This window comes from Lutra lutra, chromosome 9 (genome assembly GCF_902655055.1).
Source record: "Lutra lutra chromosome 9, mLutLut1.2, whole genome shotgun sequence".
Lineage (NCBI taxonomy): Eukaryota > Metazoa > Chordata > Mammalia > Carnivora > Mustelidae > Lutra > Lutra lutra.
The window spans coordinates 102283620-102300287 of NC_062286.1; the positions used below are offsets into that span (position 1 = coordinate 102283620).

Here is a 16668-nt window from a genome sequence, read left to right on the forward strand (position 1 = left end):
TGGATTACTGGTCTGAAGCCCTAAAGTAGCTCTCTAGGGCTCTGATATTACTTGCAGTGTCCAGGTGGAAATAGGAGCCAAGGGCAGAGGTTGATACCTGTGGTCACTGAGAGGTCATGTGCCCTGTCTGAAGGAGGCAGCCTTCAGCGGCTCAGGCGATTTTGCCAAGGGGCAAGAAGATCTACTGTACCGTACCTTCTAGGTTTTGAAGAGAAATCAGAAAGAAACTCAGAGCTTTATGTGAAAACTGCAGATTTTTGCCTATTGGCAGCCAGTAATTTCAGATTTTAAAAGTTTCACGGGGCACACAAAACATCTGTGAGCTGGAGATTTTCTCTGGCCATCAGTTTGTGACTTTTGGTGCATGTTCCCCACGCTGACTGTCCAGGTCCTCATGGTGTGTTTCTCCATCATCTGTCCAGTATCTGTTCTTGTTGCTGTTTCTCATGCCCTGCGTTTTGGGTGGACTTGACTCCCTCCTCTCCCCAAACATGACAGGGCTGTTCTCCTGCTAAGGCTTAGCCCTTCCCCACGGTTACCCCAAACTGGAACCATCTTCCCTGTTCTCTAGCTGCCATGTGAGACCCAGCTTTGCTGTGTCCCCACCTACGGCAGCCTTGTGTGTGTCACTCAGATGCTCAACACCTCTGCCATCTTGTGTGGTACACTTCAGTGCGTGTGTGTTCTGTCTTACAAATAAGTTGCATTCTTTTTCTGGGCAAAGCTTGATCATGGGGCTGTCTTTCTGAGGTGTGGTAGACTCTCGGATATGGATGGGACCAGAGAATGCAGTGAATCTCTTCTGGAACATCGCTTCCCTTACTTAGGTGCCTCCAGTGACTAGGAGCTCACTGCCTTCCACGGCAGCCGGGCCAGCTCTGAACAGTTCTTAGCCATAGAAAGTGTTTGTTTGCTTATTTGCTTAATCATGCTGAAATGTGCCCTCCACCTAACATTTTTGTTACCTTTGGTTTTTACATTGAATTCCTTTACCTCTTCTGCATCTTCCAAACAAGCAAGACCCTGGTCAATCAAAGGGAGCCTTCCTCATATGTCTGATGTGGCCATCTAAATTTTAAGAGGCTTTTAACAAGAAGTAGTGTTTCCACATGGAAATAGACCCTACGTGTACACAAGTTCTTTCCTGTTATGTTCTGAAGTTGATTTTAGTAGTGGTTCCTGGGCTCCGCCGATTTCGCCATGTTTTCCTTTGAAAGCACTTTCCTTTGGGATCTCTTCTTTTGTTGGCATTAATAAAGATTTCCCAAGTTTGTGACCATATGCTTTGCTTGGTATTACAGCATCACTTTGCAGAATGTATTTCTTTTTTTCTTCTCAAAATCAAGAGTATAATTATCTGGATATTAAGTTTTAAATCTTGTAATATAATGCTGGAATCCATTACTTCTGTCTTGGTAACATAAGTATTGTGACACTTGGCTGTAAAAATAAGAATATTTATAGATTTAAAATTGGCTTATGTAAGCAGACTTTGGAAACTAAGGCTTTCCCTTATTATTACTGTTTTATAGCACACTGGAAATTACATTTCAACTGTAAAATTCCACAATGTGATGTTGTCAACCAACCAAGTTGCTTACTTGTGTTTTTGGATGTTCTTAGGTGCTGTGATACTATTGGGAAGAACCAATATGTTTCGCTTTAACCACCCTAAGGAGGCTGCCAAGCTCAGGGAGAAGAGGAAGGTGAGGAACCTAAAATCTCCAGGAGCCAACTCTGATCCCGGTGGGGCTGGGGCTTGATTTTGATTTTTTGGTCTGGAACCAGAAAAGTCATTCTGTAGCATGCACTGATTTTAGGGAGCTGTTGCTCATTATATAATTGGCTGATTGAGTAGGACAGCAAGCTGATGAAGTCCCGAGCAGGTGAAATGGCTCCTTCTAGACCCTTCTCTTCACCCCTCCCGCCCCCAAAGGAGCTAGGCATTGTTTTTGCATTAAGTAGAGAGTGACTTCCACATATGAGGATCTGTTTTAGGAGTTAACCCAATATCAGAATCACTTTCACTCAAAAAGTGGCTCAGTTTTTATTTTCAGCCACAGTGAATTGGACTTTTGGTTGGGGTGTGAAGCAGAGTGGGGGTGAGTTTAGTACAGCTGTTGGATAGACACATCCGGAGGGCACTTGAAGTGCTGGGCAGGGGAGTTGGGTTGGAGGACCTGAGAGAGACAAGGAGATGAGAGAGAAATCTGTATGGGGACACTGTACTGTCCTCAGGCTGAGGAAAGTAGATACTACAGCTAACGTTTCTAGGAGCCCGGCACTGTATGAAACTTCTACAGTATTGCACTGCTTTATCTGCCCAGTAGCTGTTCCTATCCCCATGTCACAGATGATCAAGATAAGCAACTGAGACTCACTTGTTCCTCACCAGCAAGTGGTGAACCTGTGCTGCAGCCCTGACCTGCTGACCTTTAGTGTTTGCCCTTCACCCCTGAGTCATATAGCCCCTTGCATGTCTACCTCCTTTCATGAGGGCTGCCCGAGGGCGCCAGTGCCTTTGATGGGAAATAAGAAAGCTGCAAACCCCAGTCTTCTCTGGGGCTGCCAGTGAAGCCTCTTATCTGTTCCGGCCCAGGGTCTCCTTGGAGGGTCCCCTTTGGTTCACAGTTGCAGAGGGCAAGAGGGAGGAAAATACATTTGCCAGTACCTTTCCTCAGAAGCAAACAGGTTAAGCTCTTCCTTTTTGGGTCTCCCTTCCCCTCTACCTCCTCACCTTTCTCCCGCAGAACATGTAGTGAGTGCTGCTGAGAATAGGACACGGCTCCTGCCAGCAACGAGGGTGACACTTCCCGCCACTTCCATGTGGTGTGGTCGCGGAGAGCCCCACGGTGGTACAGGTCCTGGCTAGCTTCTCCAGTCTGGATGTGTTGGGGTCCCGGGGGCCCTGCTGGGCTTAGCTGAGGCTTGGGTCTGAGTGGCATCCATTGCCCGGCTCTCCGTGATGTGCCGTCCTCGGATAGACCAGTTACGGTGCGTGCTAATGGAGGGTGGCGGGGGTGTGTGTGTGCACCTCATTGCTTCTCACCAGGTGAAAGCAGCGAGTCCAGGGCGCTGGCCCTCTCTTCCCCACTGAGGTAACCGCTCTGCCCTATGTCTGCTCTTAGAGTGGCCTTCTGTCCTCCTTCAGCTTGTCCATGACTGACCTCTCCAAATCCTGTGAGAACCTGTCTGCGGTCATGTTGTACAACCCGGGGTAAGTGAATGGCAGCGCCTCCTTCCCTGTGACTGTCACTGGTGTGTTTATTGTGCCAGCCCCACTCGAGTCACTCGATAAAAGTGAGGCTACTGCAGTCGCACCTCCATAGCAGATCAGCCTTTGTCATTTTCCACGTCACTCGCCAGCCCTTGCTCTGTACGTACATAATTGTACTTCACTGAAATCACGACATAAATGGGATTGTGTGTTCAGATTTTTTTGCTTCACATCATGAGAATCATTAGTGAGGACTGTTACAGCCTTTGTTACCACTTTTGTCATTGTCTCATAGTTTAGAATTGGCTCTCTGATTACTCAGTGCATGATCTCCTGGTCTTAGGCACTTTCATCTCATTTTGTAAACTTCTTGTCATAACAGACAACTTTGATTTTTAGAGCATCGGTGAGTACGAGAATGTACACGCACTACTTGCAGGCCCTGGGGGGACCCCTGAGGACACAAACGATAGTGTTTTAGATGGACTTCGTGGCTGGGTGACCTTGGGCGGTTTGCTTGGCTGACGTGGTGGCAGTGAAAATGCCTAAGAACAGGGAACTGGAAGAAAGGACTTTAGGGACTTTTCCAGTTGCGTGAGGCCCCATAATTTTATCTTTCCTGCAGCGAGAATGTCCTAGAAAGCGGCGGAGGTAAATGCAACAGCTAACTAAGTGAGATAAAACAGACAACGACGTCTTCTAGGATTGTCCTGTACCGAGGAGTGGCTGTGTGTCTGGCACTGCACTCAGCCTCTCACATCCATTGTCTCATAATCCTCACCTTGACTCTGTCCCGGTTTGACATGTGGAGAGTTTAACCCGGCTTGCCAGCCTGTGGTCTCACAGTTAGAGCTGTGGTATGAGTCTACGCTACTGATTCCCGGCCTAGGCAGTGGCGCCTTCTCCAGCCGGGGGTGTAGTCAGACCTGGGGCCAGTTCCTGCCCAACCCCACCTCAGCTCAATGGACATTGAGCCAGGATGAGCTGCAGGGATCCCTCCTTAGCTCAAGTCCCTTCCCTGGTTTGTGGAAAGCAGGTGTACCTGCAAGGAATTTCTTCATTTTCACAGGAGTTTACAACTGGGAGGGACCTTTGATCATGTTTCTGGATTCCTGATTTTATAGGCAAGCTGAAGCCCAGATTGGACAATTTGCTTGAGCCAAAACAAATAGAAAAACAAAAACCCAAAGGGGAAAAAAAACCCAGCCCCCAGTTTGTGCAATATCGTGACTGCAGGCTCCTGCGCCTCTCCCTCCCTCCAGAACTCATGCAAGCACAGGCCACGGTTAACTGGCTTTGTCTGTATGGGTCAGCACTCGCCTGTGGCTACAGCGCTGTTGAGAGTGGCGCTCTTCAGATGAACCGGCCTTGAATAAGCCCTGCTGAGAAAGCCCTCTGAGTGCCTGGGTTCTCGATGTTTTGGAAGGCACGTTCTGTCAGAGGTCGTTGATCCCTTGCGGTCTGAGCAGCTGCCCATTACTGTGGCCGAGATGGAGTCATTCATATCCTCACTGTGTTCAGTATCAAATGCAGGGCTTTAGCGTTAATTTCAGTGTGAGGAGTCCTATCTGTTCAATACTGTTTGACGAAACATTCTGGAATGTGTAGCATGCTTGCTTGGAATCGCCTCCCCACCCTGGACCCGGCCCCAGTCCTGGAATCCAGATACTAGCTTCACTGTCCTCGATCCTGGTGCCTTTTACTTTGAAACCATTTGGAAATGCTAACATGGCTTTTCAGTGTCTTTGAAAACCCAAAAACTGACCTGTTGTCAGCTCACTTCTTGGAGACCCAGGGTCACCGACTGTGAGCCCCTCTCTTCCTTGCATTTACAGATGGCAGCCAAATCCTTTCTTTTTCTCCTCCAAACATAGGTGGAGGTGTACATAGTCCTCTTCAAAGTGATACCACTTTTGGTGGTTTGCTGGTTTTTAAGTTACAACAGTTTTTCTCAATGTTTATAAAAGGTAGTCTAGAGTATCTAACTTTTCATCTTCAGAACTTTTCATTGTCTTTCCATGGTCTAAAAAAATAAAATCCCACTCCCTAACTGTGTCACTCAGCCCCCCGCTGTGTGATCTGTCCTCCCAGCGCGTCTGTGTGCGTGCTCTGGATTCCTGCCCTTTCAGGGACCCTTTCCATTGTTCAGACTTCCCTGGACTAACAGTGCCTTTGGGCCTTGTCTTTTGCCAGTTGCGGAGCCTGGCATGCGTTCTCAGATGCACGTACTTGTCCTCTAAAGCACAGTACCCAGGCCAGCTCCTCTGGAAGCTGTCATCCAGTCAAGAGTCAGTGTTCCTTCCTCATTGTACATTCTTCCATTTTCATCATCCTGGTTTTGGTCTTCTGTGTAAAGGACACTCATCAATCAACATGTCTTTTCTGTGTACCTTCTGTGGGGGTGGGGCACGGCTCTAGCCCAGGGGCACAGTTGCCAGAAGCCTCTACAGGGTCCCTTTACAGCTGGCCAGAGGAGAGAGGCAGTCACAGGTAATTTACAAATAAGTGCAGAAAGGGAAAAGGAAATGAAATGTCTTGAGCAGTATTTGATGGCATGATCAGGGAGGGCTTTCTGAGGAGGGGACATTTAATCTAAGGCACTGAAGCCCCAGAAAGGTGGCGAGGGGAGAGTAGCTTGGATCTGAGTGGTAGCCTTAGAGATGGAACGTGGTGAAGTCAAGAATCATGCCCAGGTTTCAGATGTAAATAGCTGGGCAGATGGTGTGTCCATTCCTGAAATGGGGAGGCGGGGAAGGCCAATGTGGGCCGGCATGTGCACAAGAGTTTGGCTTGTGTGAGTGTCTTTCCTATTTGACTGGAAGTTTTTCGAGGTCAGAGGCTTGTTGTATTAATTTCTGTATTTTAAAGTGTCATTCACATAATATGCTTAGTAAATGTTTAGCAAACAGATTAAGAGTGAAATTTCAGTAGGATACACAGATCCGTCTGGGTAAGGTTTTTCACCAATTTCTCTGGGCATGGATGTTCCAAATAGTGGAAAATGGCTTATTCTGTAAAGGAATGTGTTTTTGTCACATGGGTCAATTCCTAACTGACACTGCAGTTATTTGAATAATCTCAAGGTCACATTCAAGATCCTCGAGCAGAAAGATGAGAAGATGGTCTCATGATGAAATTAATTAGACCACGGCAATCCGAGAATTCAAGTGAGAACAGCATCTGTGTTAGATTGCCTTGCAGTTGGCTGAGGAGATGGTTCTAGATGCATTTGATGCTGCCGTTCAGAGGCACATTTTGTCTCTGCTACCCCTGCAGTACTCATTTGTAAAAATTCAAATTCAAATTACTCCATACTTCACCAGCCTGACTTCATGCTCCCTGATGTCTAGCCCCCCCTCAACTTGCCACCTGCTATAAAGAATGATTGCCCATGAATTAAAACATAATTGGAGAAAAATTTCCTACTCTGATTTATGGGTGTCACGAGGTGTCTGCTCCAGCATCTTGACAAAATGAGGCAGAAATAAAGTATCGCCATGTTGTTTATACCTTTTTTGAGGTTACAGGTGTAAATATTCTTGGCCTAAATTAAGTACCATGCGGTAAACTGGAAGACCATTGAAAGAAATATGATTGCTACTTGGATCCTGGCTACGTAGTTACTTAAATATAGTAATAAGCTGCTTGGACACAAAAGCATGTTAGTTTCTCGGGATGGAAAGGTAGCACTGAGGTGCTTTCACAGATCAGCACGTACTTATTGAGAGTCTTCTGTGTGGAGAACCTTTACATGTCAGATGAGTGTTCTCTCTGCCTGGGAGAACCGGCACATGCCCGTGAAACCATTCTGAGCCAAGGCCAGGCAGTATGTGATTCAGGGTGGAGAGTGGTGGTGTAAACAGCCCACCCTGGGGAGGTCTGGGAAGGGATCCTCTTCATGGAGCGCCTTCCGATGTGTTGGGTAACTTAGAAGGTGAGAAACTTGCAGAGACTCTTTCTTCACGTGGAGATCGCCTCCAGCCAGCATTGTGGAATCTGAGTCCTAAGCCTAGTTTACAGAAACCCTTTTGTCTTCAACCCAAATGTCCCTATCATAACATTTCCCCTAGTTTCTACCTTGTTCATCCTACTCTCAATGCCATAGCCACACCCAGCCTGGAATAAATAGCCAGAACCCATCTCCAGAGAAGGGTGGTGTGGGAAGGGGCTAGCGGTGGTTATAAGGATCCTAAGTGAATATCAGCTGGAAGCTCCTGGTCTTTCTTCTCTGTAGTTGAGGACATGACACTGTTGGAGGTAGTACTGCCTCAACTTGGAGGACAAAGTGGGGAAGAATATTAACCGAAGAGTTGGCCTAAGCCCCCACCCCTTAGTAATCCAAATCACTCCTCTCAGTTCTTCTGGAGAATTCTCTCCATGTGTCATGTTTTTATAAATTCTGATTAGCATGTCCAGAACAAATGACTGTGATGAAGATATATGGCCCCAAATGTGATGGAGAATTATTTTCTATATACTTATAAGCGTTTGGTAGCTCATTTCCTTACTCTATTTTACTTTGTGACAACATACACTTAACATAAAATTTACTGCCTTACCCATCTTTAAGTGTACAGTTCAGTAGTGTTAAGTGCATTCACACTATCGTGCCAGCCAATCTCCAGAACTCTTTATTCTCTGGCCCATTAAAACAATAGCTCCTATTCCCTCTGTCTCCCAAGCCCAGGGAATCACCATTTTAGTTTCTGTTTCAGAAATTTGACTACCTTAGGTACCTTACATAAGTAGACTCCTACAGCATTTGTCTTTTTGTGTGGCTTATTTCACTGAACATAATGTCTTCAAAGTTCATCCCTGTTATAGCCTGTGTGAGAACTTCCTCCTTCCTTTTTAAGGCTGAATCACATTCCATTGTATGTATACATCACATCTGGTTTATTTATTCATCTGTTTATGGACACTTGGATTGCTTCTACCCTTTGGCTGTTGTGGATAATGGTGACATGAACATGGGTGTGCAAATATTTGTCTGAGTCCCTGCTTTCAGTTCTTTTGGGAATATACCCAGAAGTGGAATTGTTGGGTTGTATGGTTGATCTGTTTTCAGTTTTTTGAGAAACTTCCATCCTGTTTTCCACAGCACCTATACCATTTTACGTTCCCACCCACAGCACCCAAGGGTTCCAATTTCTCCACATCATAGCCAACACTTGTTTCCTGTTGTGTGTGTGTGTGTTTTAAATAATGGCCATCATAATGAGTATGAGGGGGTATATCACTGTGGGTTTTGTTTTTTTTTTTTCATTCTTTTTTTCCTTCCATTTTTTTCCAGAATGTCCAGTCTAGAAAATACTGTCTGGAAATAAAGAAGGAAGATCTCAAAATTCAGTTTCCCTTCCCCCCAAAAGCATAGTAAATAACTGATGAACATAAATCTCACATGGATTGACTTCCTGGTGACCTCTCTCAAGCACCGCCCAATTCATTTTAATCCGCTCATTGATGGTAGGCATCCAAGTGGCTTTTCTAGCCAAGGAGAGAGATTGGTCATCTGTGTATTGAGAGGGGTCACTCTGGCAGCGGAGTAACAGGGACACCAGGGAAGCTACAGGAAGGACGCATAGGCAAGGGCTTGAACTGAGGTAGCAGTCAAAGTTACCTAGATGAAGAGATGGGCTCCAGAGCCATTTGGGGACAGGAAGTCTTCAAGCCAGGCTGAAAGATTGGATATGAGAAGTAAAGAGATTGCCCTCTGTTTTCTGGCTTAGGTAATTGGTTGGGGGTGGTGTGCTACCCAGCAGAAGTACACATGCACGGGAAGGAAGAGCAAGTTGTCAGGAGGCAGGGAGAATAATGAGCACAACCTTGAAACACTGGGCCCCAGGCCTTGAACTCTCTCCTGTAAGTGACTGCGCATTTGAGTACTCTGTCAGCCACCGTGTACCCCCTGGGCAAAGCTGGAGTCTGTGTGGCCTGTCAAAACCCCAGGATGAAGGTGGTTTCCCCTGTTGAGTGAAATCAATGTTCTTAAGTTCTGCCACTTTTTCCTCATCCATTTAGCTACTGTTTGAGGGCCCATCATTTGTCCAGCCCTGTACTGGGACTCCGGTGAGTAAGACAGATGGGTGCTCAGTCACCTTGGAGCATGATGGATTGCATAGTCAAGACCTTGGTAAAAAGCCTATCAGAAATCTGGACACCAGGAGCGATTGTCTTTTGTACATGCCAAACTAGGATTCCTGGGGTACCTTGAAATTAGAGAAAGCTGTGCAGTGCCACCCAGACCTGTCCCCCCGTGGTGTGCTGCATTTCACTGCAGCAAGTCCTAGTCACAGAATTCTCTGATCAGCAGGTGGCCAAGCCCAGTGATTAGCACAGAGTTTCGTGTCCCCTGTCTCATCAGCAATCTAGAAATACTACTCAGCCATTAAAAAAGAGGGAAATTCTGCCATTGTGACAGCACAGATGGACCTTGAGGGCATTACGTATGGCTAAGGGAAATCAGTCAGGAAGAGAAAGACAAATACCTATGATTTCACTTATATGTAGAATCTAAAGAAATGAATCAACCAAAGCAAAACAAAACAACCCAAGCTCATAGATGCAGAGAACAGATTGGTCATTGCCAGAGGGGAGGAGGGTGAAGTGGGTGAAGGTGGCCAAAAGGTACGAACTCCCAGTTATAAAATAAAAAACGTAATACATAGTAGCATAGAGCGGGGTGACTGTGGTTAATATTGTATGGCTTATTTCAAAGTCTCTAAGTCGATATGAAAAGGTCTCATCACAAGAAGAAATTTTTTTTGTAACTATGGTGATGGACGGTGACTAGACTTAATTGTGGTGATCATTTTGTAGTGTCTACAAATATAGAATCATATGTTTACCTGAAGCTAATATGCTATATGTCAATTATATCTCAGTTTAAAAAAATAATGAAATAAATGGCTAATATGGTTAATACCTGAGGAGTAGTAAATGCTGGAATGCCATCAGGTTGACTGTCATGGCCCTTACGGTGATTCCTGACTTCCTTTATGCAGTGGCATAGGACAGACTCATTGACCTGTCCCTGGAAACCTGTTCCAGCCTTAATTAAGTCACCGCTCCTCAGCCCTTCACAGTAACCTCTTCTTTCTCTAAGACAGCTCTGCTTCCCAGCATTTGGCTTGGCCCCTCAGTTTCCTGTGTGATTACTTCTAAGCCCCAGCACAGTCATCCATGACTTTGTTCTCTAACATTGTCTTCTGTCACATTCCCCCTTGAACTCTATGCTTCAGTTTAAGTGGATGAAACGTCTTCATAGTTCTCTCCAGGTCAAGCCTATGTGTAAAGCCTGTCCATTAAGCCATTACTAAAACCTCCCCACTCCTTCCCTTGGCCAGTACTCTTTGTCTTTCGAGACTGGGTATCAGAATTGTCTACTCAAGAGGCAGCCTTTGCATCTGTGATTTGAGCTAACTGCTTCTCTATTCTATTCCAGGCATTTTGTATGTACTTTGATCATACAGTCTTTCTAAATCCACTTAATTGATGTTTATGTCTGCTTTCCCAGTAGGCTTCTTGTGGGCAGGCACTGTTCCTCACTCGTCTTTTAATCTCCAGAAGCTCCCACTTAGTGGACACTTAAGAGATGTTCATTGAGCTGTCCATTTTGGCCAACAGACGTGCTACCAGTGCGAAGGATGGGTCTGCTCCTTGGTCTTCATGTGCCCCATGCTTCAGATGGGTCCTCTCCACATTGTAGTATCTGTACTTTTTAACTGGCCCCTAAAACTTTTTTGCATTTTTTGGTCATACAGGTATACTTTTTTTGTGGCGTTCTTAACGGGTGAAAGTGAACATATTTCTTGGTTTCTTTGGTATTGTATAGACTTCACTTTTTCTTTTTCTTTTTCTTTTTTTTTTTTTTAATTTTTTGCAGTAGACTAAAAATTACTGCTTAGTACTCAGTTCCTCTTAGAGCAATGTCCTCTGAAAGAAGTATGTCTGGTTTGTAGATTATTGTATGCAGTAAGAACCAACTAACCTTGGAAGCAACCAGTTCTTTTTTCGTTGTTCAACAGGTCATGTACTAATTCTTCATATAGCCTCTGTCTGAAAAACCCCGTGCTCTAAATCATAGTAAGATTTGGAGTTTTTGAAAGTGAAGTCCTTGCTGCCCAAGAACATTTTATTAGTCAAACTGGGCACATAAAGTGGGTGTATCATTTCTAACAGAGTTTTGGAACTTACTGCTGGCCTGTATCTCAAGCTCCCTGGAAACCAGGATTTGTATACAGACATGTATGGTACTTGGTGCCAAAGAAATTTTGGATGAGGCAAAGCAGCCTGGTGACTTCCTTTGGGAGTTAGTTCCACTTTGGAGTAGTGCCCAGCCGGGGCCTTTGCCAGGAAATAATTTTGCTGCAGAGGAAACATTCCTCCTCGACCGGCACAGTCTTTATGAAGAAAGCAAGCCCGCTGTTTAGGCATCCTCTGTCTTGCTCTGAGACTGCAAACAGACAGCTAATTTGGCAGGTTGTGGAAGCTTTCACAGCTTCTTGAAAGTGCCCTAAGCAAAATTATATACATTCCAAATTCATTTCAGTCTTGAAAATAAAGGAAGAAATTTTCACTTGTGCATTAGCATCCTTTAAGCACTAACCAGTGCTGGGTTGATTTAAATGGATGTTTGAATAATTAAATTCTGAAGAGGAGAAACATCTGGGTTTCAAATCCATTTGGACCCCAAAATATCAAAGTCAAAAATCAGACATGTATTTGGCAAGCCATCCAAGGAGCATGATGGACTGTGGCATTCAGAGCTGAGAATTGGCTGGCATCTGGGGCACCTCGGACCTCAGTAGCTATGAAACGCTTCTAAGTGAGGATGGTCTATAGTCATCAACAATCAAGGGGTGAAAACGGACGAGGGGTAATTATTCTTAACCTAGCTTTCTATTTTAATATGTTCAGTTCGGAGAATTTAGAAATTACAAGCAAAAAAGAACTTACACATAGTCAACATGTCACTGTATATTCTAGTCTGTACCTCTGTCCTATCATGTAGCCATCTCTCTCAGTCTTTCTCCGTATGTGTGTGGGCACATACGTGTATACTCGCTTATACACAAACACACACTCATACTTACATATTAAATGTGTTCTTTTACCAAGATGAGTTCATATTGGACTTATTTTTTTTTTTTACACTTGTTTACCTTTTCCTTTTGTAAGTATTTCCTACATTATTTTAATGTCCATGTGATATGGCATTCTGTGGGCATTTTGTAACTTGTCAGTAGGCATTTCATTGTCTAGTTTTAAGCCATCACAAGCAATTGGAGTGAACATATTTGTAGCTATAAATCTTTGTGTTTATTCATGATTATTTCCTCAGGGGGTAAAAAAGTAGAGATTACTAATCCAGAAATATAAATTGTTTTAAGGCTCTTGATACGTGTTCACGAAGTGTTCTATGGAATGGTTGCACACATCACCACCATTTTCCACCAATACTCTTTGAGAATTTCTAATTGCATGCCAACTGGATAGGGATCTTCTTAAAGTGTAGACTCTACCACTATGAGTACACCCTCCTGGATGGAGCTCTAGGCTATGTTCACAGGACCAGGACTCTGGAGAATCCTGCTAACAATGGCTCTCTCTGGAAGCACGTCCTGGGCCCTGGGCATTCTGACCATCACCAAGGATTTATCAGGGACCCGGTGTGTCCTGTGCTGAGCTCCATGCTCTTTTAGAACGCTGTTTGCGCTTAGCTTCAGCCTTCCTGGTCCTTTCTAATGAAGAGTAGGTTTGACATCTCAGAATGTAAAGCTGGAAGGAACTAGATTGTGAATGAAGAGTTCTGGGATTTGGATCAAAAACTCCAGAGGCACCAAGATGGCAATGAGGACTTCTCACTGGCCAAAAACAATTATATGGAAAGAAGGTACAGTTGATCCTTGAACAACGGGGGTTGATCTTTGAACTAGACGTGTCCATTTATATGTAGATTTTTTTGATAAATACAGTATATGACTGTACTTAAGATGTACTTAATATTTTCTCTAATATTAAGTTAAATATTAAGATATACTTAATATTTTCTCTAGCTTACTTATTGTAGGAATACTGTATATAATACTTGTAATGTTCAAAATGTATGTTAATTGACTATGTTATCAGTAAGCCTTCAGGTCAACAGGAGGCTATTATAAGATTTTGGGGAGTGAAAAGTTAAATATTTTCAGCTGTGTGAGGGGTTGGTGCCCCAACCCCTGCATTGTCAAGGGCCATCTTATTTCATTTTCCTTCCTGTCTCCCACTCTTCCCTGTTTCTGCCTTATGCTCTCCTTCCCCATTTCCTGCCTTCAATGGAAACGATATATGTGTCACATTAGGGAGAAAATAAGGAGACATCAGTCACAGGGTCATGTCCTGTGCTGTGTTGAGCCTTCACCTCACTGTGGATGACTGTAAGCTTCCAGAAAATGGGCACAGAAGCTAATTTGTTGTTCACTTAGTGCCCAGCATAGCACCTGGAACTTAGCAGACATCTAATAAATATGAATGAAGTGAATTTATTTCGCCCCACTTAATTGTACCAGTGTACAAGGAGCTTAAGAACCGGAATCTGGTCATGGCTGGACATACTGATGATGGGATTTGCACCTTCAGGTGAGGTCATGGTCTCCGGGGCACGTCCTGGGAGAAAAGGTCATATTGCCTAGGGATGCAGTACCCTGCTAGCTCTGCCCTTCTCCTGACTTCCCGGGACTGTATCTGTTCTTTATCTATTTTTCTCATGTTGACCTTGAGTGTGGAAGTTTTATACATGTAGTTGGCAATATTTATGTTGCTGGTGGTTTGGTAGTTAGCCTGAGTTTTCTTTGATGGTTATTTACAGTGTTTGTCTCTGCGGTTTATTTTATCGGGCTTTGACATTTTTCAAAAGTTTGCTTTGCTGCAAGGCTGATTTCTCCTCCAATTTTTGGTCTTCATTGTCTTGCTTTTTTATGGACCATTTACTAACTTTAAAGTTGCTGTAGAATGCCTTAAATAGCTTGTTAAGATACAGTCTTGGAGAACATGTGATGAAAGCAACTGAAAGAAGTAGGCTTCTTCCCTCCATTAATGGAGATTAGTGTTAATTACTGACTTTTCCCCCCTGTTTTCTTTTTTGTCCTTGTGCCGTATTCCACTGTGAGCCACTTAAGGCTATGAGCTTCCTGTGTTTTCTGTTTCCAAAGTTTGCAGAAAGATGAGCTGTAGAATTTTAAAAAAACAGTCTGTCTTTATTTGGTTCCTTTAGATTTGCGTTATCTGAGGAGTGGGCCACATTTCTGCCTCCTTCATTTTATAATTGCACAGTCGAAAGCTGAACTATAAAGGTCACCTGAGGAAGTGAGGCTTTTCCTAGTGAAATGATGAATGGTGGTTACGGGCAAGGATGGAAGATAGCAGATTTCCTCTTCGTGCCTAATGACAGTATGGTTTTCCTTTGATGTAACATATTGTATTACTTGAATACACACCATGAGCTCTTTGTAATTTGTTAGCTCATTTGATGAGATCTTCTTGCTGGTTTAGTCAAGGGTTCCAGTTGTGCATATCTGTTCTTGCTTCTGGGTAATTTGCCTATGCTGTTTCCTTCTCCTGGAACACTTGTCCATCTGTATGTCCACATGTGGACAAAGGCTACAATAGTCTCTAAGATCCCAGTTTAAATGTTGCTTCTTCATAGAGGCTCTACCAGCCTCCACCCAATTTCATCTCCTTGACTGTTCACTCAGAGCATCCTCTGCCTTTCCTTTGTAGCCCTTGGAAGTTGATAATTTTGTCTCTTGGTCTATAGATTTAATGGTAAGTGAAAGGGTCTTTCTTGATACTGCGTCTCTGCTCCTCAGTAGGTGTTTGAGAAATCACTGTTGATTGGACAATTGAATGTGAATGAATTTTTGTGCCCTGACAAAGCAGTACCAACCCCTTCCTCTATCACAGACCATAATTCTGACCTTGAGTAGCCATGCCCCCATCAGAGTAGCTGTGTCCCCATTAGATGTTTAGTTCCCATTTGCAACCCCCATATCTGATGATCTACCCAGGTTAATCATCATTGTTGTTGGATAAAATGGAAATGAACCAGAGATTCAGAGAAGCAAAAAGGAAGTAAAATGGTTGCTCTAATCACAGTAGATTAAGAAAAAATTTTGAAACAGGTAGTTTGTCTCATTATAAATTGAAATGCTTATTACAAAAAAGTAAAACATTCAGAAATGAATAAAGTAATCAAAAGCATTCACAGTCCTCCCACCAAAAAATGATGATTGGTTTACATTTGTAATATTTACTTACTTTATAATATATATGTTTAACTGTACATTAGGTATTATAATTATGCATTATAAAGATTACTTAAAAAAACAAATTTGGGGTGCCTGGGTGACTCATTCGGTTAAGCGTTCGACTCTTGATTTCACCTCAGGTTGTGATGTCAGGGTTACGAGTTCAAGCCCTGTGTTGGGTGACCTGCTGGGCATGGAGGCTACTTAAAAACAAAAAAACAAAACTGCGATCACACTAGGTATATAGTTCTACATTCTGCTTTTTCATTTAACATTTTATTGTGACCTTTTCCCCATGCCATTGAGGACAAGTCTTCATTTTTTTTTTTTTAAGATTTTATTTATTTATCTGAGAGAGAGAGACAGTGAGAGTGAGAGAGCACAACAGGGAGGAGAGGGAGAAGCAGACTCCCACAGAGCAGGAAGCCCGATGTGGGGCTCAGTTCTAGGACCCTGGGATCATGACCTGAGCCGAAGGCGGACGCTTAACCAACTGAGTCACCCAGGCGCGTCAAGTCTTCATTCTGTTTATATCATAAATGTAACTCTTGCTTAATCGTAAAGGACTTTTGGAACTATTTTTTCCCCTCTCCACATACACGTAAATTGTTGGTTACATTGCAATTAATCCACTTATATAAATCTTTGCTACTTTTTTTTTCCTTTTGTCAGCTAAATCCACACCCCCTTGTTCTCTTTATTTGATGACAGCTGCTGCTCACATTAAAACAACAAGGGAAGGAATAAAGAGATGTCAGAGAAATGAGGAAAGGAATGTTTGAGGGCCCAGACCATAAAAAGCATGACAGTGGAGGGCCAGGAGTGGGCGGACAGGCTGGGGGGAGGTACAACAAGTGCACTGGGGACCTGTGCTCACCCCCAGCCCGAGACAGAGGCATGCACTGAAAGCATTGCTAGTTAGGTGTGTTAACGTTTTGTCTTTCAACAGGCGATATCAAAGGAGTACAAATGTGGAAAGCAGATTTGTAATGCCAAAGCTCTTCACTTCAGTGAAGGGGGAGGAGCTATGATGCATTTTAAGTCTTTTTCACATTGTTAGACCTCCCTGTGTGCTCTCTTTTCTCTCTGCTTACAAACAGGTACAGCTTTTCTTAAAGTAACTTCTTGGGCTGCACACCGTAGATCCCACCAAATTTTTAT

General features: G+C 43.8%; 1 protein-coding gene across 5 annotated transcripts in view; it reads left to right on the forward strand.

Annotated features, from left to right (window-relative positions):
- The window catches only part of KIF16B (kinesin family member 16B), a 282073-nt gene that overhangs the window by 158403 nt on the left and 107002 nt on the right, over positions 1 to 16668 (forward strand). For all 5 annotated transcript variants that reach the window (XM_047744532.1, XM_047744534.1, XM_047744535.1 and 2 more), the window contains exons 16-17: positions 1624 to 1706; positions 3129 to 3217. In XM_047744532.1, the coding sequence (XP_047600488.1) occupies positions 1624 to 1706; positions 3129 to 3217 (172 nt within the window). The remainder of the gene's footprint in view (positions 1 to 1623; positions 1707 to 3128; positions 3218 to 16668) is intronic.